This window comes from Fusarium verticillioides, chromosome 4 (assembly GCF_000149555.1).
Source record: "Fusarium verticillioides 7600 chromosome 4, whole genome shotgun sequence".
Taxonomy (NCBI): Eukaryota; Fungi; Ascomycota; class Sordariomycetes; order Hypocreales; family Nectriaceae; genus Fusarium; species Fusarium verticillioides.
The window spans coordinates 611,227-635,265 of record NC_031678.1 but is presented as its reverse complement, the minus strand read 5'-3'; the positions used below and the strand labels follow the sequence as shown (position 1 = coordinate 635,265).

The window sequence follows — 24,039 nt, the reverse complement described above, 5'->3', positions numbered from 1 at the left end:
GAATCTGCGTGGTTGTTGATGATGAGACGTGAATTTCAAATATGAGCAATAGACTTAAATAAGATACGAAACAGAAACAGAGCAAAGCTTTATACGGCCAGATAATCACAAATTTTATTTCTAAAGCGCCATAAATGCTAAATTTCCAAAATATCTCACATAAGCCCTCATCGCTACATAAAAATACCTCATCGCCCATCCAAAGGTGTAGGTTTGGACTGAATCTCACGAATGGTATCCCTCGTCCTCGAGTTCGTCTCGAAGCTAGCCTCAATAAGGTCTATAACCTCAGAGACCGAAAAGTACAGACTCAATTCGCTCTCGCACCATAGATAACGCACCTCGTTAAGATTGCTCTGCAGGACCTCGCTCAGATACTTGAGACGTAGCCAGCTAGGGGCGTACTGGGCAGTCTGAGGGACCTCATTTTCCGACTTGGCAGTTCCTGTTAGGGTGCTGGGCAGGAAGAGGTCGTCGAGCTCAGTAGCTGTAGCGATTGTTTTTGCAATATTGTATGCCTCTTCTTGACCGATGGACGACATCTCGAGGACGTCTGTGATGAGCTTGGTCGCGAGAGCATCGGCGAGCGAACCCAGAGCCTGAGTCCAGACTGAACGAGCGAGGATAGATTTCCAGACAGAAGCCATGGCACGGATGCGGCCTGAAGCTAACTCGACACAAGCCTCCATCTCATCTTGCTGCATGAGGCTTTGCGCTCCACCAAGGAAATCTCGAAGAATGGTCTTTTGGATGTTCATCTCGTTGGCATAGCTGCGATTGGCGAAGGCTTGCAGGCTCTTGATGTCGTTGTCAAGCCGTAGCATGTTTCGCGCCCTAGGTGTTAAGTCTTCTCGCTTCTTCCAGCCACCAGCGAATTCGGAGAGCTTTTCTGCTAGATACATAGCATCGTTGTATAGGAACCTGTTCCAGGTTAGTCACACTCCGCCGGCTCTTGGAATGTCCTTACATGTTGCCACCCTCACTTCTAGAGTAGTAATGAGGTGAGATGGCCCTGAACAAGGCCAATGCAAATGTTGGTAGACCAAATAGACCAGGCGCTGTAGCTGCAACAGGGGCATATTTCACATCATCCCTCGTGAGTGCAGCACCATCCTCCAAGATGGCATAAATTAGTTCAAGGACAGGCTCAGGCATGGACGACACGCTATATGTCTCCTTTAGTACGAGCTCCCGAGTCTCCTCTTGGGAATGAGGGGGTTTGCCATTTGGTTTCGATGCCTGTACTGGCTCCTGGGTCGTGTCCTCGTCTCCCCAGCCCCAAGCAGCAGCACTATCATCTTCATCATCGTTTTCTGGGGCTTCTTTGGTGTCTTTAGCCTCAGTGGTGGTATCCTCCTCATCCCATCCCCATGCATCTGCTCCGTCGTCTTCGTCAGCCTTCGTAAAGTCCGGTCCCTTCGAGGCAGATTTGTTCTGGCCTTCGGGTTGCTCATTATCTTCCTCCCATGCATCACCCCAATCAGCCCCCCAGTCAGCAGCTTCGGTGTTTGCTGCAGCTCCTCCTGGCGTCTGTGTGATCTCTTTGCCTTCTGCCAGGGATACCATTTGCTTCTCAACCTTCTCAACCTGTTTTGACTCGCCAATTCCACCAAGTAACTTGGATCGGACAGAGTCGAGCGTTGTCTCTCGACACTTTCCAAGCCATATTGACGGCGCATTGTCAACCCAGTTTTGTAAATCTATGAAGCCCGTATATCCATGTTGAGTCAGAGACTGGCAGAACTCGCGAGCTCTCTTGATCATGGCCTGGAAGTTGTCCATCTCTTTCAGCGATGAAGGTACTGCAACCTCCAGCCACTCCTCAATAAGCTTGGGTATCACGTCCCCCATCATAAAGTTCCCAAGTGATGGCAAGAGATCAGAAGGAAGTTTTTGGGCGAGAAAAGCGAAGGCCGTTTCTAGGTCGTCGAGCAAAGCATCGACTGATCTTGGGGCTCCCCCTGATAACTTGAGGATCTCTCCATCTGCCCGTATAGTAGGCAACGTGTCACTTTTAACATCCATACGGGGAGATATGATTGCGGCATCTACGTTTCGCCATAACTGCTCCATGCGTTCATCGACCTCCTTGTAAGCTTGAAGGCCAACTACTGCATCGGACAGGTTCATTTGCTCATCTAAAACTTGTTAGCGGTAGTGGTGTTTGCGAAGCAGTTTCTTTACCCTCAACAGCATTGTAGACGGCGAATTGGCGTGTCTCAATATCCGCATGAATCAATGTCTTCCATATATGGTCGAAAACCTCATGAACAGAAGATTTGAGCTCGAAACTTCGAAGATTCAAAAGTTTCATGACTCGACAAGTTTTGCTTACACCAATTTGGTCAATTGCTTCCCATGACTCTGTCGAGTGGTGAGCACGATATCGGCAAGGGGAATTCTATAACATACTCTCAAGTAGCCGTAAAGAGTCTAATATGCGACATTCATTTTTGGCAGCTTCGACTTCACTTAGGAGCTGGTTGACACGTTTGATGCCTTGCAATACGCCGTGCAGCTGTTGACTGTACTGGACTTCCCGATTTAAGAACTCGGCCTTTTCCTCTGCATCTTGAATCGCCTCACCAGAGACATCAGGAGCTTCAGATTGCCGTTCAATCTCATTGGCCATTGCCTTGGAGCGGAATATGTCTTCTTGTAGAGTCTTTGAATTCCGTACCCAGGAATCAACATCTTGCTTTGTTTCTTGATTGATGGTATGTAGCTCGGCCTGTGGGCGTCGTGAGCAACATAGCTGGTTGGAGTTCGTTTGAATGGAGTCATATTACCTCCAGATCTCGCTTGGTTTTCGCCAGAGCTTGGATCGCAGGTTGCATGTCGGTTTCGGATACAGGAGGTAGAACGGAGATATCGTCGGGGAATCGACCTTCGAGGGAGAAGGCGACGAGAGCGTCGCTCAGCTGCTGCGGAGCTTGCTCCGTTGTCGCAGCCATCGTGATGGAGGGAAGTGTATTATCGTAAGAAGGTCGGGCAACGTTAGGTGAAGCTAGTTGTGTATCGTATCGTCGGTTTAGCACAACGGCTGCTGAGTTGTTCGTGGAGCGTAATAGTGATATGTGGCACTTGTGGGACTCGAATAGTAATTGGACAGCTCAAAATTCAAAGTGGAAAATCAATCTTCTCATGGCTTGCTGTGGGCTCTTGTCATGAGCTGTTGGTGTCTGTCGCAAGTTACAGTCGAGGATGAGCCACAAGTTGGCAACTTTCCAGTGCCGTCATGATAGCACTGCTGCACTTCCCTCCCTCCCTGGCGCACCTGCCACTTTCCCACTGAAGGCTGAAGCCAAGCACTAATGGAAGTGGCTGAACGTTGGCCAGTGCGCTTGGCGGTAGTACAGCCAATCAATGACGAGCACAAGCCACTTTGATGGATTGTTCATGAAAGCCCATCTTTGGCTTGCATTGTTCTTGAGGTCATGAATGGAAAGACAAGGGACCGTGTCAACCAAAATTGAGAATGCCGATAGCCACTTGGCTTGTGCTTGTACCTAAAGTTGTGAGGATGGCGGAGGCTATACCCGGATAGATGCCTACCTAGGTTTAATTCGTGCTTGTGGTTAATGCGGGAGGAAAATATGCTAAAACAATGTTGGTTGCTACCATTCAATAAAATGTTTGCTCACATCTAAATGTCTTGTTTCAATCCCCTCTATATAAAGCATCCGCCTATTTGACTCTTTCTTCCGCATCCTCAGCCCGTCTTCTGTCGTATTCCTGTTACCAATTTACACCAAGTGCTACTGTACCTCGATAGCGGGGTAATTTTCTTCGTCAGGCCCATTCCCAGTAACTGATTGGACCCCTCCTCTCCTCGTCATTCTTACTCGCAGCAACCTACAGCCTTATCTTACGGTACTTAGGCAACAAATCTTTGAAGGTGAGTAAAGTATTTTCCTTGTAATCAGGTACTGTCTGCATTGCGTGTCACATATTTTGGTGCGTTTCTGCCTTGTCTGCCTTGTTCTTCAACCTTGTTTCTTTCTTGTCAATGTTCTTCTCTTGATGGCGGGGTCTTGTGTTTCTGTGTTGCTGTGTAACAGCTATTCACGAGAATTCGTATATCAGCATAACTCTGCCTGTTCCTCTGTATGAAGTTGGTTGGAACCCTCGCCTCTTCATTTCAGTTGGATGCAGTCCGAGTTGAATTCTCAATAGTTGTCAGCTGCTTCTTTTTCTCAGATTGGGAATAACTGTCATCGACAAAGCAAGTTCACTGTCGTGATGTCACCCAAAAACTCCAGTCCACGATATGTTGTTGCAGTGGTAGTCGCCCTGCTCAGCGTTATCGTCTATACCATCATGTCAAACGTTTCTCTTGCAGCTACCAGCATTGAGTTAGTCATGTCTTCTCTCATTGACGCAGTTGCTTTTCTTGGTTGAACCCAATCGTCGTCCGCCTGAATGAGCGCTACTCCCGATTCTTGTTTCCTCAACCGCTCACAGTCTTATAATATCCTGCCCGTCACCAAACTATCACGTGCTCTTACTATATAAGCCCGACTCTCATCCCCTATCTTTTTGACTTCTCTCAAATTCCTATATATAAGTACTTTGCTAACTTAACAAGTTCTATTTGGAGCCTCGTAGGCCTCAAACACTTCAAGATGTCACCAGAACCTTCAAAGTCCCATTTCCGCAAGATACAGAGCTTCAAAACGGACTATGCACCTTGCACAATCACTCAATATGTGTCAGACCGGAGTGGAATGCAGGTTGTTGTTGCTGACCGCAAGGGTCCCAAGCTCAATGGCTACTTCACTTTAGCCACTGAGATCTTTGACGACTCTGGCGCTCCTCACACTCTTGAGCATCTCGTCTTTATGGGTTCCAAGAGCTACCAGTACAAGGGTCTTCTTGACAAGCTCTCTTCCCGAGCATACTCCCACACAAATGCCTGGACTGCTACCGACCATACGGCTTACACACTTGAAACCGCCGGTTGGGATGGTTTCGCCCAAGTTCTCCCCGTGTACCTCGAGCATGTCATCTTGCCTACCATTACGGATGAGAGTATCGTCACCGAGGTCTGGCACATTGACGGCGAAGGAAACGATGCTGGTGTTGTCTATTCTGAAATGCAAGCTGTGCAATTCCGCAGCTCTGAGCTCATGGATATCAAGGCCCGTCGTCTCCTCTATCCCGAAAACGTTGGATTCCGTTACGAGACTGGTGGTATGACTGATGCGCTTCGAGTTCTTGCCCCTGAACGTATCCGCCAGTTCCATCGGGACATGTACCAGCCCCGAAACCTTTGCTTGGTTCTTGTAGGTGAGGTCAACCAAGATGAGCTTATCCAGATCCTTGAAGAATTTGAAGAGTCTATCAAGGATGACATTCCTTCTCTTGACACCCCGTTCAAGAGGTATGTTGTATAATCACCAGAGAAATCTGCTTTGCTGACTAGTCACAGGCCTTGGATTGACTCCGCACAACCCCCGAAGATCAACGAGACACAGATTGTGACCGTTGAGTTCCCAGAAGAAGATGAATCAGTTGGAGAGGTCCTCGTCGGTTTCTTTGGACCTAACTGCAACGACCTTATTCAATCATCTGCCCTTAATGTGCTTCTGACATACCTCTGTGGTTCTTCTGTCTCGATTCTCGAGAATGTCATGGTTGAAAAGGAGGAGCTCGCCAGTTCCGTCTCTTACTGGACCGACCCTCGACCTGACATGGTCATTTGGCTGCAGCCCACAGGTGTTGCTACTGAGAAGCTCGAGTTTGTCGAGAAGCGACTTTTTGAGCTTCTGAAGGAAGTTGCCTCGAAGCCTATCGACATGGATTACATGAGAGAGTGCATCCGTCGCGAGAAGCGTCAAGTCAAGTACCATGCTGAGACGTCCGAATCTTTCTACGCTACAAATATCATCACCGACTATCTCTTTGGCAAGCGAGATGGCTCGACCCTTAAGGATCTGAAGGATTTGGAAGAATACGATGTTTTGGAGAAGTGGGAAGACCAACAGTGGCGAGACTTCCTCAGCAAATGGATGGCTGATGCTCCTCACATCTCAATTCTTGGCAAGCCTTCCCATGAATTAGCCACCAAGATGAAGAAGGATGAAGAAGCTCGGATTGCCAAGCGCAAAGAGGATTTGGGTGCTGAAGGTCTAGAGAAGCTTGCTAAACGTCTCGAAGATGCTAAGAAGAAGAATGATGAGCCCATTCCCGCCTCTGTCGTCGATCGCTGGAGTGTTCCTAGCACGGATTCTATCCACTTCATTGAGTCTGACACTGCTCGCTCAGGACATGCTCGTGCAGTTGGTCTGGGTAGTGGCTCGGCACAGAAGCTCATTGATGGTACAACTCAAGGCAAGCTTCCTCTTTTCATCCAATTCGAGGATGTTCCCACCAACTTTGTTCACATCACTATCCACATCGGCACTTCCCAAGTTCCCAATGAGCTCAAGCCCCTGATGCCAATCTTTAGCGACAACTTTTTCAACACACACATCATGCGTGATGGAAAGCAAGTTGGCTTTGAGCAGGTTGTCATGGAACTTGAGCGAGACACTATCAGCTACTCCCTCCACTCTGCTCGCTACATCAGCGATCCTGACGGTATAATGATCCAGTTCCAGGTTGAGCCTGAAAAGTATGCTGCAGCTGTTGAGTGGATTCGCACCATGATGTTTGACTCAATCTTTGATCCCCAGCGACTCAAAGCCAGCGTTACCAAGGCTTTGGCTGACATCCCGGAGTCAAAGCGTGATGGCAAATCTATGGCCAGCGAGGTCAATGCTGCTATTCATATGGAAAAGTCCTCACTGGCTGTTGCCAAGCGTGTGCTTGTTCGCGCAGTGTATCTGAAGAGACTTAAGAAGCTTCTCGAGAAGGAACCTGAGAAGGTTGTTGCTTGGTTCAACACTGTTCGAGACTCGCTTTTCACTTTCCAGAACCTCCGTTTCCTTGTCACAGCCAATCTCGAAACTCTCCCGGACCCCTTGACTACTTGGGACACGCTCTCGAAGTCTCTGACTGTTGCCGAGAACATGGTTGAGATTCCTAAACCTGTCAGCCTGCTCAACGATGAAGGTCGCAATCCTGGATCAATCGGCGCTGTCATTGTGCCCATGACTACTCTGGAGAGCTCCTACTCAGTCTCAACAGCCCGAGGCCTGGCCTCCTTCGATGATCCTCGTCTCGCCTCCATCATGGTTGCCATTGGATATCTCGAAGCTGCTGAGGGTCCTCTCTGGAACGCTGTTCGTGGTGCTGGATACGCTTACGGCGTTTACTTCTCTCGGGATATCAACTCTGGTATCATCTCATACCATGTCTATCGCTCACCCGATGCTTATAAGGCTATCAAGGCCTCCAAGGAGGCCATCACCAAGATTGCCAAAGGTGAGGTTGAGATTGACCGTCACTTGCTCGAGGGCACCATCAGCCAGATCGTCGTTATGTTCGCCGATGAACAATCCACCATGCCTAGCGCCGCCCAGCAGAACTTTGTCCAGGGTGTTGTCCGTGGTCTGCCTAAAGATTGGGGCAAGGAGGTTCTGCGACGCGTGCGAGCCGTTACCGAAGATGAGATCAAGACTGCTCTTCTTGAGACTGTCCTACCGTGCTTTGAGCCTGGCAAGAGCAATATTGTTGTCACTGCCGCCAAGATCATGCAAGAGGTTTGTTTCACTCCCTGTCTTTTCTGGTCATTACTAACAAATTCCAGGGTATGGAGACAGCGTTCAAGAGCATGGGTTATAAGGTCCAGACTCATGAGCTTAGCTACTTCCACGATGATTACGGTCTGAAGCCTGAAGAAGGCGAAGAAGAAGAGTCATCCGAAGAAGATGAAGGTTTGGAAGGTTCTGAGGGGTCCTACGATTCCGACGAGTCCTATGATGATTAGATGAACAAAATGAGTAAAATGTAGATGGCGCACAGGTAGACTCTGGGATCATCAAGAGCATATCGGTAGCAATGCAATGAATAGATAAGATAAAAAAAAAGCACTTGTATTGTACAGTTGAGCCTGGTTCTATACGTGTCTAAGGGTGGCCAAGTCCTTTCTAGAAGACCAGCTCATACCGGCCATTTTCCTACGTCTAAAACACATTCCCAAAGAGACTGGATCCCTTATTCAGATGTAATCTAGTATAATCTTCTGCTGCATTTACAGCTCATCACGTCCACTGGCCTTGACAACACCCTCCTTCTCGTTGTCAATGGACTTATCAGTGACACCCTCGGTGACGCCCTCAGAGCCCTTCCAGCCGAGGGCCTTGAGGCGCTCAGACAGATGGGGGTGAGAGAAGTGGTAGCTGGCGTACATCCAATCGGCGTCCATTGTGCTAAGGTTCTGGATCTGGAGCTTGAGGAGAGAGCGGGCAAGCTCCTCGGGGTAACCGAGCTTCTTAGCGAAAGCATCGGCCTGGAACTCGAACTTGCGGCTGACGATGTGCATAAGCAGGTTGATGACAAGGTCCATAGGAGCAAGGGCATCAGAGAAGAGGATGAAGCCAATGATGATGGGGTGCTGCTTGAGGAAGCCGAACGAGGAGTACAGAGAGTGGTTGTTGATGAAGACCGAGAAGAGGAGGAAGATGTAGAAAGTGTGAGCCTGGGTTTGTGTTAGCTTCAAATAATTCGCCGAAGAATTCACAAACTTACCTGAGAGATACCAAATAGGCTGGTCGTGTGACCAAGCTTCCAGTGACCCAATTCGTGCGCAAGAACAGCAACAACCTCATCAGGGTCGCTCTTCTCAATGAGAGTATCGTAGATGACGATGTGCTTTTTCCAGGGGAGGCCAAAGAAATAGGCGTTGGAGTGGGCGCTTCGCTTGCTTCCATCAATAACATAGAGCTCATGAAGAGGGAACTTGAGGCTGGCTGCAAGAGCTTCAACCTTGGTCTTGAGCTCACCATCCTCGAGAGGAGACAGCTTGTTAAACAGAGGCAGAATAGCAACGGGGTAGATGGTGATCATGAAGACCTGGAGAGCGATGACGAAGAGCCACAGGTAATAGAAGAACTGGTTACCAGTCTTCTGGATGATCTTGAGGAAACCGGCGAGGAAAGGAGGCGCGAGAACGAAGGTGAGAGCTTGGGTCTTGATGAGATCGGTGACGAAGAGCTTAGGCGTCTGCTTGTTGAAACCAAACTTCTCCTCAAGGACGAAAGTCTGATAGATCGAAGACGGAAGACGAAGAAGCTGGCTAATAACGGCGAAAGTCAAGACGAAGACGATGGTATGGCTGATCTCTCCAGTGAAGCGCGCAGGAGCCCACTTGAGAAGAAGATCACCAGTCCAGGACCAGAGTTTAGGGAGGACATCGAAGTGCATAAAAGCGATATTCTGAACCTGAGAGTAGAGACCGTTGATGATTTCAAACTTTGCCTTGGCGCGACCGTAGGCTTGAGACTTGTCGAAGACTTCCTGGGAGACTTCCTTGGAGAGGACGGCGGGGGGACTGGTTTTCTGGAGGACGCGGTATTGACGGAGAGTGAGGAACGATTCGAAGAGGTATTGGCCTACGGAGAAGCCCATGATGAGCTTCTTCCATGGGAAGAGCGGGCGGTCGAGGAAGCGCGCGAGGCGCTGTTGGAGTTAGCATCCATTGAAGCATTTGGACAATCTGATCAGGGTCAGGGCATGGGAGATATCAACGTACCTGAAGGAAATCCATGGTTGCGGTGCTGTTGGTGGACCGAGAACCCGGGTTGTAAGTTGTAAGAGTGAAGCTACCTTAGGCTGCTTCATGCGCCCCTGTTGCGCGGCTTATGAAAGTGGGATGGATGATAGAGATCTGGCCTAACGCACGTCGGCGGTGATATTCCCCGATACCCCGATGTAGTAATATGGCAGAATACGACTCAAGAGCAGAGCAACTCTAGCATTACAGCAGCGGAGGTCAGACTTTTGGAGGTCATGACTGAGGTGCTTCAATCGTCGTGGCGCGAATCATTTTTAGGTGCAATTGTTGCATACTTCACACATGTCTCACCGAAAGGTAGAAACTTCAAGTAGAGCGAGGCATGAATGCTCGAATAATCCACAAGCTACGACAATACATCTTACACGCAACAACAATCAGCAACAAAAAGCATCGCTAGCCAGTAGCCCAACCAGTAGCCAACTACACAAGATCCTTAATCTTTTGGTACGCGCGAAGCCATCATCACGCTCCCAAAAGCTGCAACTCCCCAGTTCCCCGCCTGACACAAGATAGCCTGGACCATCAAGTTCACAGCGGGAAAAAGAATTTCGGGTCACACTTGGGGAATATTCTCTTGAGACTGGCTCCAGCTTGAGCCCCCTTTGAAGTGGCCTCCTAGTGCCCGTTTGTCGCCGCTGAAGGAACCGGCTGAGGGGGACGTTCAGGGCCATAGGCCACTGGCGTTCCTTGCTCGTTGCCTTGTGGTTCCTCCTCTGTATCGTCGTCGAACTCGCTAAGTTCTTCCTCCTCGCCGTCCTCGTCAGAGTAGTCGCTTTCGTCTCCTTCGTTTCCGCCGTGGCTATCGGAGTAACCGCTCTCGACGGTGTTAGACATTCCGGGTGGCACCCTGCGCCCTTGTTGCTGCATTTGCTGGATGATGCTCATGAGCTTCTCCGTCTTCTTCTCGGCGGTTTCTGTCTTCTTCTTCCACTCCTGGCGCTCTTCGGCCATGCGAATGATATTGGCAGCTGTCGCTTCCTTCTGTCGCTTCAGGGCTTCGTTCTCCTTCTCTAACCGCTTGCCCTTCTTCGACATATCCTCCATCTCTTTGCGGAATGATAGGAACAAGTCGTTACTATTGTTCAAGGTATCCTCCACCTGCTGTGCCATTAGTCAACATGCCGAACTATCTTATCCGTGTCCACCCACCTGCTTAAACTTATCAACGTAAACATTGAGCTGATTTCTCAGCTCAGTTTCTGTCTTGGTAAACGCTTGGACTTGCGCCTGTAGGTGTCGGGCCTTTGTCGATTCGCCTTCTGCGTTCTTCTTCTCTCGTTCGTATCGCGCCATATGGTACTGTACTTCGAGTTCCTTGGTGCGCATTAACGAGTGGAAATGTAATTCTCGTAACTCGTATTGTTCGATGAACGATTTGAAGCGAATTCGGAAACTGTGAACAAAGGTGAGCGGACATCTAAGTAAAGGAATGGTTGAGACTGACAGCTCGTCGACCTCCATATCGACGACTTGTTTCTTTGGAGTATCTTTTTCTTCCTGATATCCGTCGAGTTTGGTCAGGAGCGTAGCATACTTTTCGTCCCAATGGGCGTTGTTCCGTTTCTGTGTCGTCTGAAGCTCCTTATTCTCATTCTGCAAATAAAGTTAGCGAAGGCCTCTCCGTCAGCCCTCTCGCACAAACCTTCATCTTGTTATTATCCCGCTGGAGCTCACGACATAGCTTTTCCAATTTCTCCTTGAGACCGACAGTCTTATTAAGCTCCGTGCGGCTTGCGTCTCTCTCTTTTTGCAGGGTGTCCCCGCGCCGCTTATTCTTCTGATTTTCACGCTCCAATCGTCGCATATCAGCCAACAGTTCACTAGACCGCTTGGTGAGGTGGTCAATTTTCTGCATGTTGTCCATCTTGGATACCTGCTGAAGAAGATCCCTATTCGCTCTTTTCACTTCACGTTCTGTACCATCCACGTATCAGTATCGTTCCGAATCCATGGGAGGCTGCCGCTTGCAGACGACGAGAGCGTGACGCACCAATCTCCAACTCTTGTTCCTTATCTCCCGCGGCATCCTGCTCCAGCTGGGATATCCGCGCATGGAGCAGACGCGATGCCTCGTTGTTATCCATTCCTTTCTTTCCTTTGCCTTTCTTAGTAGGTGAATGAGCGTGTCCGTCATGCCCGTTGGCTACAGGAGCATCCACCTGGCTGGCAGGCATCGCCGTCAAAGCTACGAAGGGCCAAGGTAGCGACGGCAATCGTTCAGGCGGGGGTCACGAGGTCAGGAAACGCCGGGGGCATCGAAGCGGGATGAATCGTCGTTAATCGTGAGTGGGATGTTGGTCGCCAGATGAGGGGTTGAAGTTGTGGTAAAGAGAAATGATGCTCAAAACACTATTCGGTATCGGCTAAGATGCGAGAAGATGCTGTTAGTCGCCTTCACGCATGAATTGTCAAGCCAAGCACTCGCAGCGAAGAGGTACGTTGAGTGGTTGAGGAGGGAATATCTTCGTACCAAGATTGGTTTTGTCGGTATGATGATGGCAATCGACACCAACGCTGAGTAACGGCAACAGTACAACCTATATGGATTCTGGAAGGATACAGCGTTGGAGTCACGGTTCGTTGGACATCGAATAATACAGTCGCTAACGTGTGACAAGATGGAGGGCTCATGGAGGTTTGAGATGGATAGGTTTTGCCATGGGCCTTTGTGGTGATTCTGTTGATAATTGCTAATTCGCTAACATAATCTCGTTGGCTTCTCAGGCCTTTCTGTTAGTGCACCAATGGCCACTAATGCGGCTTTAGAGGCCTTTGGCGCTATCCCACAGTGGCCTCTCACTGAGTAGTGTCCACTGGCCACCCACAATTACGGCATGTCCTTGGCACTGACGTGGGCTGGAACCCGGCCATTCCATGAGGAAGGAAACTGCTGGGGTTACAAAGCAGACCCTTTCACTTTTTCGGGGCGAATCGTTCCGGCGTCATTACATACAGCATCAAAATCTCCGGTGGCTGTTTAACGACAATTTCGACTCTTTCATAAGTTTCGCATATTTGACTGTACATTATTTTCTTGATTTTTCTGTATTATTAACCGTCGGATCGTGCCTTGAAAATCACTGCCACAATGCTTCGTAACGCCGCTGCCGGCGCTCGAAAGGCCGTCACGGAGCTTTCACAATTTCCTAAGCCCGGCGAGAAGCTTCACGGCTTCACCCTTGTCCGGTCCAAGCATGTTCCTGAGCTTGAGTTGACGGCTCTTCACCTTCAGCATGACAAGACAGGAGCCGATTATCTGCACATTGCCCGCGACGACAGTAACAATGTCTTTTCCATCGGTTTCAAGACGAACCCTCCGGATGATACTGGTATTCCTCACATTCTAGAGCATACGACACTATGCGGTAGTGAAAAGTACGACTCCTCTTGATATAGACATGGCAGCAGAGAATGCTGACTGTCTACAGATATCCCATTCGTGACCCTTTCTTCAAGATGCTTCCCCGAACACTATCGAACTTTATGAACGCGTTCACGGCATCAGACCATACTTTCTACCCCTTTGCGACAACCAACGCGCAGGACTTCAAGAACCTCATGTCTGTGTACCTCGACTCAACATTGCACCCACTGCTCAAGAAGTCCGACTTTACCCAGGAGGGTTGGCGAATTGGTCCCGAGAACCCACTTGCTGAGGACGAGGCGAGCAAGAAGTTGGTATTCAAGGGCGTGGTTTACAACGAGATGAAGGGCCAGATGTCAGATGCTGGGTATTTATACTACATTCGCTTCCACGACCATATCTTCCCCGATATCAACAACTCGGGTGGCGACCCCCAGAAGATCACAGATTTGACATACGAGCAACTGCGAAAGTTCCACGCCGAGCACTACCACCCGAGCAATGCCAAGGTCTTCACTTACGGTGATATGCCCTTGGTTGACCACTTGCAGCAAGTCGATGCTCAACTCCAGGCTTTTGAGAAGATACAGGGTGACAGGCAAATTCACGAACCCGTAACACTGACCGGCCCCAAGGAAGTTACTCTGTACGGCCCACTTGATCCTCTTGTCGACCCTGATCGTCAGTACAAGACCTCTGTGTCATGGATCATGGGTGACACCACAGATGTGTTGGAGTCTTTTTCTCTGGCACTTCTATCAACCCTCTTGATGGATGGTTATGGTTCTCCTCTGTACCGAGGTCTTGTTGAGGCTGGCATGGGTGCTGATTGGAGCCCCAACGCTGGATATGATAGCTCTGCTAAGAAGGGAATTTTCTCTATCGGTCTCACTGGTGTTCAGGAGGCTGATGTTCCTAAGCTCAAGGAGAAGGTTCAGCAGATCTTGAGGGAAGTCCGAGAGAAAGGTTTCGACAAGACCAAGATCGATGGATCTCTCCATCAGCTCGAGTTATCGCTCAAGCATAAGACTGCCAACTTTGGATTTTCCATGCTGAACCGTCTCAAGCCCAAGTGGTTTAACGGTGTGGACCCCTTTGATTCATTGGCTTGGAACGATACCATCAATGGTTTCCAAGCTAAGATGGCTGAGGGCAACTACCTAGAAGGTCTCATTGACAAGTATCTACTGAACGACAATACTTTGACATTCACAATGGCCCCTTCAAGCACCTACGGAGAAGATCTTGTCAAAGAGGAACAGGAGCGACTTTCTACCAGAATCCAAGCAGCTATTAAGGAGGCTGGCAGCGAAGAGAACGCCCGGAAGCATTTCGAGAAGCAAGAGCAGGAGTTGCTGGTTGAACAAAACAAGACTAACACTGAGGACCTCGGCTGTCTGCCCACTGTTCACGTCAAGGATATCCCCCGAAGCAAGGAGCCTGTGGTTGTGCGAGACGAGAATGCCAACGGCACCAAGATCCAGTGGCACGAGGCTCCTACGAACGGCTTGACATACTTCCGTGCCATCAACACGTTGGAGAACTTGCCTGATGAGCTTCGCGAGCTGGTCCCTCTGTTTACCGACAGCATCATGCGTCTTGGTACTAAGGACTTGAACATGGAGCAGCTTGAAGACTTGATCAAGCTCAAGACTGGTGGTGTTTCAGTTGGGTACCACTGTACCCCGTCTCCCACCGATTTCCACGCTGCTAGTGAAGGCCTCATCTTCACCGGTATGGCCCTGGATCGCAATGTTCCCGTCATGTTCGATATCATCCAAAAGCTCGTTTTGGGAACTGATTTCGACAGCCCAGAGGCAGCTCTCAGGATTCGACAGCTGCTGCAGGCATCTGCTGACGGTGTTGTGAACGATATTGCATCCACTGGCCATCGGTTCGCGATGGGTAGTGCTGAATCTGGTCTCACCCGCTCCTCGTGGCTTCGACAACAAGTTTCCGGCCTTTCTCAGGTGCAGCTGGTGACTTCACTGGCTAGCCGACCTGAGACAGACAAGCTTGAAGATGTTATTTCCAAGTTGAAGCAGATTCAGAGCATTGCACTAGCGGGAGGAAACCTACGCACAGCAATTACCTGCGGCCCAGAGAGTGTTGCAGAGAACAGTGCTTCTCTGCAAAAGTTCGTGGGTAACCTCTCCCGCGATCCTCTGGACCTGAAGAATCTGTCTCCTCGTCAACTTCCTAAGGATAGCAAGACGTTCTATCCTCTGCCTTACCAAGTTTACTATGGTGGATTGTCAGTACCAACCACGTCATACACGGCAGCGGAGGGTGCACCTCTCCAGATCCTGTCACAGCTCCTTACACATAAACACCTGCATCACGAGATCCGTGAGAAGGGTGGCGCATATGGTGGAGGTGCTTACTCCCGCGCCCTCGATGGCCTCTTTGGCTTCTACTCTTACCGTGACCCCAACCCTCAAAACACACTGAGCATCATGCGCGGTGCTGGGCAATGGGCTGTCGATAAGAAGTGGTCAGACCGTGACCTTGAGGAGGCCAAGATCTCTGTATTCCAGGGAGTTGATGCCCCCAAATCTGTGAACCAGGAGGGCATGGGCCGATTCCTCTCAGGTATCACTGAGGAGATGAAGCAAAAGAAGCGTGAGCAGCTTCTTGACGTAACCGAGGACCAAGTGCGCGAGGTGGCGCAGCGCTACCTCGTTGACGGACTGGCCAAGGGCGAAGCCAGAGTCGCTTTCCTTGGAGAGAAGCAGTCCTGGGTCGACGGCGAATGGAAGATCCGCGAAATGGATGTCAAGGGCGCCGAGCAAGGCTAAAAGAAAACGATTATGAAGCTAATGACGACCTAGAGTTGGAAGCATCAGCATGCTAGAGGTTTGGATGAGCAATGAGCAGCTGGATTTACAGCTGTATGATGGCGTGTACGATGAAGTGTAAATTACACAGATGAACAAAGCATAAATGACCCTCCTCACGTTGCGTCGCAGCGGAACTTTCCACCCTATGTGAAGACGAGGAATTTTGTGCCTCGTTACGCGTTCAGATACGATACATCTCTTTACCTATGCGATGGTACAGAGACCACAGAGCAACGCAAGAGTAGATACAGCCCCTCTTTTTCATTTCTGTCTATCTTCATTTCTGGAAGCTACTTTCACCTTGGCATCTGTTGTGGGAACCTCGAGGCTGCGGAGCGAAAGCACCAAGTACGAGGAGTTCTATGATTGGAGACTGGGGAGTTCGTGGAAGAAGGGAGTCGGTGTGATGGGTGAAGGAGAGGTGGTAGCTCGTTCTATCAGAGCCGGAGTCCTTGAGCGATGGATTTACTGGACTAAAGAGCAGAGTACATGCATGTGATGTGTTACAGAGTGACCAACGTTGAATATGCTGTGTGACTGTTGCAGGTTCTCGGACGGAAGAAGATGCCGATTCGTCTATTCGTATACGATGAGATATCTATAGAGAGGCATTAAAAGGACATTGTTGAGGGTGTCCTTTTGATGGAGAATATGACGATGGACAAAGATAGCCAGGGGCTGGTCAATGGTGCCTGACCGCGGAATAAGCTCCAGCCTTACGCGGTCCCTTGTCGTGTGCCGTTGTTTATTTACTGAGGGAATTACTGGGTCTTTATTATACTGAATACTAAGGACATGACGCTTACAAGCCAGATCTCAGGGAGCAGGAAAACATGAGACCTTGATCCTAAGTGATAAACCAGTTAGGTAATTTACTCTAAGTTTGGGAAACCTTTTGCCGAACTCATTTTAACACCATATACGGAGTATTGAGGCCTGATATCCGTGCCTGTGACTCTTGACTCCGACTCTGACTCTGACTCTGTCGGTCAAGAAAAGCTTTCGAAAAGACCCGGAATGTAACGAACGAACGGGCTTCTGTACTGGGAAATGCACATGCACGGGCTGCATTGCATCCATGTATCGGTACATGATTCTGCATTTTTTCCAAGGCGTGGTGTCTTGTTCCCGAGACTCTGGAAGTGTCTGAGACCAATGGGATATTCTACCGCTGCTGGGGCCTTTTGGGTTTAGCGCGGGGTTTCTTCACCTTAGTCTGCAGTGCAGCATCGAGATGCTTCAGTTCATCCACCGCCAGTTGCAGTTGGAGATTATGTACGAGGTCAGGCCACGGAATTGTGACTACAATTGCGATGAATTGTCAACTTTGGTTGTAGATTGAAACATATAGAGAACCCAAGCATTTTATACAATCAAAATTGGGCGCCAGCTCTTCCAACTGCGCCACCGAATTGCGAACATCCCCCTGTAAAGTACACGGTACGTACAGAGTTTACTGCCCCTCCACTCATCAACGTCACAGTGGAGGGAGGGTAAAAATTTCTCTCTCCATTCTTTTCTTGGACCTGGACCTGGATCTGGACCTGCAAATGTAATTCAAACCTGCAACAGAAACGCAAACACTCCACTATTTTCTTCGAATCAGCAGAGCCCAAACTAAACTCGTCGACCTCTTTTTTCTATCTTGGGCCAAGACTAGAGCCGACCAGATAAAAAGGCGGCCCCCCCATCTTTCTCTCCTCTTCGACAACTTGTCACGTTTCATCACGACAATTTCTATATTCTTAAGCCTGCTCCAACGCCTCCCCGTTGACACGAACCCGTTACAACTTTGAGCACTTTACAACTGCTCAAACTCCTCACCAAACTCGACCCGCCTTTGGTCTCTTAAAGGCACCGCCTTCACCACGGCTCCTCCGGCCGTGAGCTTCGTCAGTGACAAAGATTTCAGCCTCTGCAAGCCCTCTCACATCATCAACGCGATCCCCCCTCCCGCTGCTATTGCTGCTCGACGATAAGCTCCTCGATCTCTCCGTCTTGCACGACCCTCGATCCGACTACACTCCCCCGTCGTTCTTCGACACCCGTCAGCTGCCGCATAGGAGGTTTACAGAGGTTCTTCCTCTAGCCGAGGAAGAGTCGAGGAGGCCTCGCCAGTCCACTGAGGGATCAGTCTGCTACCGCTCACGACCGCCCTAACACCAGCTGAACACCCCCGTACGTTCAAGCTTCACTCTACTATATATACTTTTCAATAAAGTATCGTCTTTCTCTAGTCCACGGACTTAAATCCCTCTCTCAACTTCCCAACGAACCCCCGCAACTGTTTGGGATATGGTTATGGCAACGGCTGTCCTCGACACCTACAATCATAATGTCAATCACCCTCATATCGCATTAAAGAAACCCCTGCTTCAGGAATCTCTTGAGCAATATGGCGTGATTACTCCAAAGCAACTCATCGGCCAGGCACTCCACCAGCGCGTGGAGGCCATTGACCATGAGATGTGTGAGCCTGGCGACGAAGATACTTTCTTCGTTGCTGACCTCGGAGAGGTCTACCGCCAGCATCTTCGCTGGAAGAAGAATCTCCCTCGGGTCCGGCCCTTCTATGGTGAGTACAGTGTCTCGACAATATGTTGTGATACACACTAACAAGCACCAGCCGTCAAGTGCAACCCCGATCCTCAGATCATCAAGCTTCTTTCTGAGCTCGGAACCGGCTTCGATTGTGCCTCCAAGACCGAGATTGAGCAGGTCCTGTCCGCAGGACTTAGCCCCGACCGCATCATCTACGCCCAACCCTGCAAGACTAACTCGTATGTCCGATACGTCAAGTCTGTGGGCGTCAAACAGATGACCTTTGACAATGCCGATGAGCTCTACAAGATCGCAAAGCTCTACCCAGGAGCTGAGCTCTTCCTCCGCATCATGACCGACGACAGCGAGTCTCTTTGCCGCTTCAGTATGAAGTTTGGCGCCGCCATGGACACCACTGAGGGACTTCTTGCCCTGGCTAAGGACCTTGGTCTCAACGTTGTTGGCGTCAGCTTCCACGTTGGATCTGGTGCTTCCGATCCCCTCGCCTTCTACAAGGCCGTTCGCGACGCCCATACCGTCTTCCAGCTGGCCCACGAGTTCGGCTTCAACATGCGCACCCTCGATGTTGGTGGTGGCTTCAGCGGCGATACCTTCGAGACAATGGCTGCCGTCCTCGGTGGCGCCCTCGACGAGTTCTTCCCGCCTCACAGCAACATCGAGATCATTGCTGAGCCTGGCCGATACTACGTTGCCACCGCCTTCACCATCGCCTGCAACATTATCGCTCGCCGAACTGTTGAGGACCCCACTCTCGATGGCAAGGGCTACATGCTCTACGTCAACGACGGTGTTTACGGCAACTTCTCAAACATCATGTTTGACCACCAGCAGCCGATCGCCAAGGTTCTCCGTGCCTCCGGCAAGACTCTCTTCGAGACCACCGCTGCCCATCCCACTCCCGAGGGCGAGGGCTTCGAGTACTCCGTCTGGGGTCCTACCTGCGATGGCATCGATCGCATCACTGAGAGCACTCGCTTCGACTCCATTCTCGATGTTGGTGACTGGCTGTACTTTGAGGACATGGGTGCCTACACAAAGTGCTCTGCCACTCAGTTCAACGGCTTCTCCAACGCCCACGACGTTATCTACGTCTGCAGCGAGCCTGGTGCCAAGGCCCTTCTTGGTCTGTGATCTCGATCACTTCATGCATCTCAATGGCTAGCGAAACCATTTCTTTCGTGTTCTCTTTGGAGAATCCTTTTGTTCGTATGTTTTGAATCTCATCATGGGCCGATGAAAATAGCAACACAAAAGTTGACAGTCAATATTTGAAAACGAGAAAAGAGCTAGATAGACGGATATTAGATTTTAATTAATTCCTGAACTGTCAACCTCAGACACCTCTGCAGCCCTCTCCCGAGACATGTCGTACGATAGCACCCGCATTTAATAGAACCCAGGATGATATAGATCTTCTCAGGGGCTTTTATTCTTTGGCCAAGTTTACACATATTTGATCCCTGAGACTTAAAAAAAAAACCGCCCTTAATATCTTTAGGCGAAGCATCGTTGCCATTGCCAACTCCAAACTCCATGTATACTTCCTGCATGCCTCATGGCCAATGCCAAATACTGTACATGATCGTATCCCCATGTTTCGTGTTTGCATGAAAATAATCAAGTTTTCGTCAGGTCTTTGCTCCTTGCTCTGTGCCGTTGTCCCGGTTCGTCTATGTACCACGGAAGAGAAATTGCATGTCCTGGGGGGTGAGTGATTCCATAGCCTTGGTGTCGGAGTTGACAGTGGAGTGAATCATGTTAGTCTTCTTCTCCTGAATCAACACCATTCGACTTTCCACAGAATCCTCGATACACAACCGCGTGATAGTGCAGGGCCGACTTTGGCCAATGCGATGGCACCGGTCAGCGGACTGCCACTCAGCGGCTGGGTTCCACCATCTATGCAATTGTCAGCAGCTACTCAGATGACAATGTTCGTTTCAGACACTTACGGATCAACAATGAATACTCGAGAGGCTTCGGTAAGGTTCAGTGCCACACCGCCAGCCTTGAGAGAAACCAGGAAGCATTCAACGTCCACGTTGTTCATGAAATGTTCAATCGATGCCTGTCGTTGAGCAGGTGTCATGCTACCATCGAGCATGACGGTAGTGATACCAGCCCGGCGGAGACGCCACTCGATGAGCTGCAGCATGGTAGTAAACTGAGAGAAAATGATCGACTTGTGTGAGGCGTTGTCAGAGCGAAGTTTGTGTAGCTCATGAACAAGAAGTTCAATTTTGGAAGAAGAGGTCCAGTTCTCCATCTTGATTCGATTGATGATGGAATTTTTCTTGACGAGATTCTCATCTTGCTCCATCTCTGGCTGTTCTAGGTCGATCTGGAGGGGGATGTGACAACGGGGGCAATCAGGTACATCGGTAGAGCGGACGTAGCTACCAACACAAGCTCTGCAAAAGTCATGCTTGCACTGACTACGAATTGCGTCTTCGGCAGGCTCATCGCAGATACAACAAACGAGCACGTTTTGTCCTCCTTCAGCGTTCTTCTTTGTGATAAGATCAGGGTGATCAGCAACTTGTCTCATCTGCATAATGAGGCCAAAAATGTTGGCATAATTGTTCAAGAGAACACCTTGGGCGACATACGTATCGAACTTGCGCTGGCCGTTCGTCATGATACTGTTTGCGAAGTCGTTTTCCTCTTCTCCGAAAAACTGCCGGTCAACATAAACCTCCTTGACGGGAAGTTCCATAGAGTTGGTATGGTCTTTCTTTAAACGGCGCAGCATGATACGATCTGTCATCAAACGCAGTCTGTCGAAAGCCGTTTTGCCTGCGCCTAGATTCCCATATTTCTGAATAGGATTCAGTAGCTCTTGATTGAACAGAGAAACATGTTGCACTCCCGGATGATTGCAGCCCTTACAACGACTGTTCTCGTCCATTGACCATTCAAGTGTGGAGCACGGACACTGCTTGCAAAGATACGATGCAAAGTCGTCGATTTCTAAGAAACGAATTAGAGAGAAGAACTCTCCGATGCGGTTCTGCAAAGGCGTGCCCGTCAAACACCATCGGTAGGTGGTTTTCAGAGCAAAGCATGCTTTGGCTGTCATGGTGGTGCGTGTCTTGATACAGTGTGCTTCGTCCAGAATAACTCGATGGAAATCGATTGCATGAATAGCACTCTTTTCCTTGTATATGCCGTCCTTTCGCTTGAACCCCTTTTCTTGCTTGCGGTAGACTGACTCGAGACTGTTGTACGACATCATAATAACGTCGAATTTCTTGAGTTCCCTCACGGTGATCCCCTTGGTCTTTTGGTTTGTTCCATGGAAAACGAATGTGTTCAAGGCGCCATCTGTGTAAGACTTGATCTCCTGCTGCCATTGCATGAGCGCAACAGGGGGCACTAGAACAAGGGACGGCTTTCCCACACGATAATCAGACATGATTAGAGACACAGCTTGGATCGTCTTGCCTAATCCCATCTCATCACCGAGTAAGCCACCTTTGTACTTTCCCTTCTCCATCTCCATCATCCAAGCAAGGCCTTCAAGCTGGAATGGCTTGAGTTGGCGTGAAATTCTTTCCGGCTGTGCAGCCTTCTCAGGCTTAATCACTGGCTGCTTTTTAACCTTGTCCCACATGTCTATGATCTCAGGGTGATGTTTCTCCAAACGTTCTCGCTCTCTACGCGTACGTCTGGTAACACCCGTGTTCCTGAAAGCCCTCCGATTGTTGGAGATACTCGCGATTTGGTCCGTGTTATCGGCGCCATCTGCATCAGCATCGCTACTACTCAAGTCGATATAGTCGCCGTTGATATCAGTTGAAAAGTCTGTAGACTCGGCATCGCCCAAAGCGTTTTCCAATGCATCGAGTTCATCACCAGACGGGCCATCAGTTTGCGTAGCCTTCCCTGCGGAACGGGAACCAGTCGCAGTAGGTGCCTTGGTACGGGGTATAGTGCGTGCCATGGGACGTGCAGGTCGCTTTCCTGCCGCTTTCCTCGACATGGCCATTGGAACGTCTTCGTCATCACTGGAGATTTCTTGAGCTCCTCCCTCGTCACTGGCGTCATCATCGGCAAAGGATTCATCCTCAAATGAGCTCAATGACGAGCCGCTGTCCAGATCAAGTCCTTGGGCTATCTCCGCATCCATGTCGATGTCCTCATCATCTGAGTCGGGGATAACTTTAGGCTTTTTTGCTGGGCGACCACGCTTGGCGGTAGAGTCAGCCAGAGTCGGTGCTCTTTCTCGCTTGACAGAAGTCTGAGCGGGAGTGCTGAAACTACCGGAGAGCGAAGGCCTAGTACTTCTTCGTAGGGGAAATGATGATGATGCGGCACTGGACGCTTGCTTGAATTCTTCATCCTGGAGGCGACGAGCTACTTGAGCGTCTCGAGAATTGTCAAGATCCTCGTCGTCCGAGTCCTGAATGACCATCCGGCCGTTATTGGCTCTCGAGTTCATGGCATATGCGCTCTTTCGCAGACCTCTCTCGCGGTCAATGGGGCGAGAGACAGAAGGAGCAGGAAGTTGAACTTCGAAGATAGCTGATTTGTCATGCTCGACTGCTGCCGGTGTTGGCACTTTGCTAGATGCAGGAGTTGAATACTCGCTCCCTGTATCTGGGTCTAGTGGTGTGGGAACTGATGACACGGATTCGCTCTCAATGACGGGTGCTTTCCTTGGGCGGCCACGTCGTTTAGTGGGAAGTGCGATGTCAGAATTAGGAAATTGAGACAGGGGAGATGCGCCGACTTCGGGGATACTCTTCCTGGGTCTTCCTCTTGGGCGTGATCCAGAGGGAGCATCCTGCGGAAGATCTACAGCTGAGGTGGGAGTTGGTATAGACGAGGCAGCCTGACTTCTAGTCCTGGCTGAGCGGGTCACTCGGTCAGAAGCAGTAGATGTATCTCTAGAATCTAGAATTTGTCAGTGAGGAACAATAACCAGCTATGGCATCAGACTTACCATCTGCTGGAGTGATGGGCGTACCCCGAGTGGAAGGGCGACCTCGAGGCATGATGTCAGTTGGTCCAAAGGATGTTCTGCTGATTTGGAATCGATACGAGATGAGACAGCGTATCGCCCTCTAAATGGGACTCTCGAGCGCGAAGCTGCACGACGAAGGACAAAGATTAAAAGACTTCGGGTGTGTTTTCTTTCAGGAGATTAAAATCAAAAGATGGGAGCCTGGTGGAAGTCAAAGGGTGACAGTTGCACCCCTGTCTGTTGGCAGCTCACTAATGCACAGCCGTGAATGCAGTGTTGGGCAGTGACCGTGAATAGATACAAATTGATTGACTGCGGGCAACAACAAAAGAACACTCACACAAATAAACGACCGAAATTAACAGAATCTGTTCAATGAGATGAGAAAGACCACGAATGGATGAACAATAAAAGCGTGAGGATGGAGGGGAAAAGTCAGATAGAAAGTTAAGGCAAATCGCCACCAGCTCCTTTTTTCGGGGGCGTTGCTTCCCGTCTGATACCCCAATTCACGATTCACAGTGTCGGAAAGAGCACCCCGCTACGCGCATGCACGTGTCAGGGACAAGGGGGTTTGATTGTCGATCTGATTGGGGTGCATCGTTCCTGGCAGGATCGAGGACAG

General features: G+C 49.8%; 7 protein-coding genes across 13 annotated transcripts; 3 read left to right on the top strand and 4 right to left on the bottom strand.

Annotated features, from left to right (window-relative positions):
* Positions 1–65: 65 nt before the first annotated feature.
* FVEG_04537 (hypothetical protein) lies at positions 66–3,438 on the bottom strand. Of its 4 annotated transcripts, XM_018892329.1 has the most exons (6): positions 2,790–3,271; positions 2,413–2,731; positions 2,336–2,364; positions 2,185–2,263; positions 968–2,138; positions 94–921 (listed from the first exon to the last, which is right to left on the bottom strand). In XM_018892329.1, exons 1-6 carry the CDS (start codon positions 2,952–2,954, stop codon positions 189–191), a joined length of 2,496 nt encoding a protein of 831 aa, XP_018749004.1. In that variant the 5' UTR covers positions 2,955–3,271; the 3' UTR covers positions 94–188. The 4 variants fall into 4 exon arrangements, with proteins under 4 accessions (XP_018749006.1, XP_018749003.1, XP_018749005.1 ...); XM_018892331.1 differs by having other exon boundaries at positions 66–921; positions 2,413–3,438; XM_018892328.1 differs by having other exon boundaries at positions 66–921; positions 2,185–2,364; positions 2,790–3,438.
* Positions 3,439–3,625: 187 nt separating this feature from the next.
* Positions 3,626–8,055, top strand: FVEG_04536 (hypothetical protein). 4 transcript variants are annotated; one of them, XM_018892326.1, is made up of 4 exons: positions 3,626–3,898; positions 4,589–5,383; positions 5,432–7,646; positions 7,694–8,055. In XM_018892326.1, the coding sequence occupies exons 2-4, from the start codon at positions 4,626–4,628 to the stop codon at positions 7,871–7,873; spliced, it is 3,153 nt and encodes a 1,050-aa protein (XP_018749001.1). In that variant the 5' UTR covers positions 3,626–3,898; positions 4,589–4,625; the 3' UTR covers positions 7,874–8,055. The 4 variants fall into 4 exon arrangements, with proteins under 4 accessions (XP_018749001.1, XP_018749002.1, XP_018748999.1 ...); XM_018892327.1 differs by having other exon boundaries at positions 3,898–3,957; positions 7,694–8,001; XM_018892324.1 differs by lacking the exon at positions 3,626–3,898 and adding an exon at positions 3,908–4,355 and having other exon boundaries at positions 7,694–8,001.
* An 82-nt stretch (positions 8,056–8,137) lies between these two features.
* Positions 8,138–9,652, bottom strand: FVEG_04535 (STE24 endopeptidase; the record flags this gene model as incomplete). Its single annotated transcript, XM_018892323.1, has 3 exons — positions 8,138–8,584; positions 8,635–9,564; positions 9,638–9,652. The coding sequence occupies 3 exons, from the start codon at positions 9,650–9,652 to the stop codon at positions 8,138–8,140; spliced, it is 1,392 nt and encodes a 463-aa protein (XP_018748998.1).
* A 645-nt stretch (positions 9,653–10,297) lies between these two features.
* On the bottom strand, positions 10,298–12,304 carry FVEG_04534 (hypothetical protein; the record flags this gene model as incomplete). The annotated part of the gene is made up of 6 exons (XM_018892322.1): positions 12,153–12,304; positions 11,673–12,045; positions 11,325–11,596; positions 11,127–11,275; positions 10,832–11,075; positions 10,298–10,780 (listed from the first exon to the last, which is right to left on the bottom strand). The coding sequence occupies exons 2-6, from the start codon at positions 11,854–11,856 to the stop codon at positions 10,298–10,300; spliced, it is 1,332 nt and encodes a 443-aa protein (XP_018748997.1). The 5' UTR covers positions 11,857–12,045; positions 12,153–12,304.
* Positions 12,305–12,567: 263 nt separating this feature from the next.
* FVEG_04533 (mitochondrial presequence protease) lies at positions 12,568–16,826 on the top strand. Its single transcript, XM_018892321.1, has 2 exons — positions 12,568–13,057; positions 13,111–16,826. The coding sequence occupies exons 1-2, from the start codon at positions 12,771–12,773 to the stop codon at positions 15,842–15,844; spliced, it is 3,021 nt and encodes a 1,006-aa protein (XP_018748996.1). The 5' UTR covers positions 12,568–12,770; the 3' UTR covers positions 15,845–16,826.
* A 527-nt stretch (positions 16,827–17,353) lies between these two features.
* Positions 17,354–21,112, top strand: FVEG_04532 (ornithine decarboxylase). The gene is made up of 2 exons (XM_018892320.1): positions 17,354–18,461; positions 18,513–21,112. Exons 1-2 carry the CDS (start codon positions 18,182–18,184, stop codon positions 19,577–19,579), a joined length of 1,347 nt encoding a protein of 448 aa, XP_018748995.1. The 5' UTR covers positions 17,354–18,181; the 3' UTR covers positions 19,580–21,112.
* On the bottom strand, positions 19,735–23,900 carry FVEG_04531 (adenosinetriphosphatase). Its single transcript, XM_018892319.1, has 3 exons — positions 23,394–23,900; positions 20,401–23,344; positions 19,735–20,347 (listed from the first exon to the last, which is right to left on the bottom strand). The coding sequence occupies exons 1-3, from the start codon at positions 23,443–23,445 to the stop codon at positions 20,119–20,121; spliced, it is 3,225 nt and encodes a 1,074-aa protein (XP_018748994.1). The 5' UTR covers positions 23,446–23,900; the 3' UTR covers positions 19,735–20,118.
* Between the last annotated feature and the right edge of the window lie 139 nt (positions 23,901–24,039).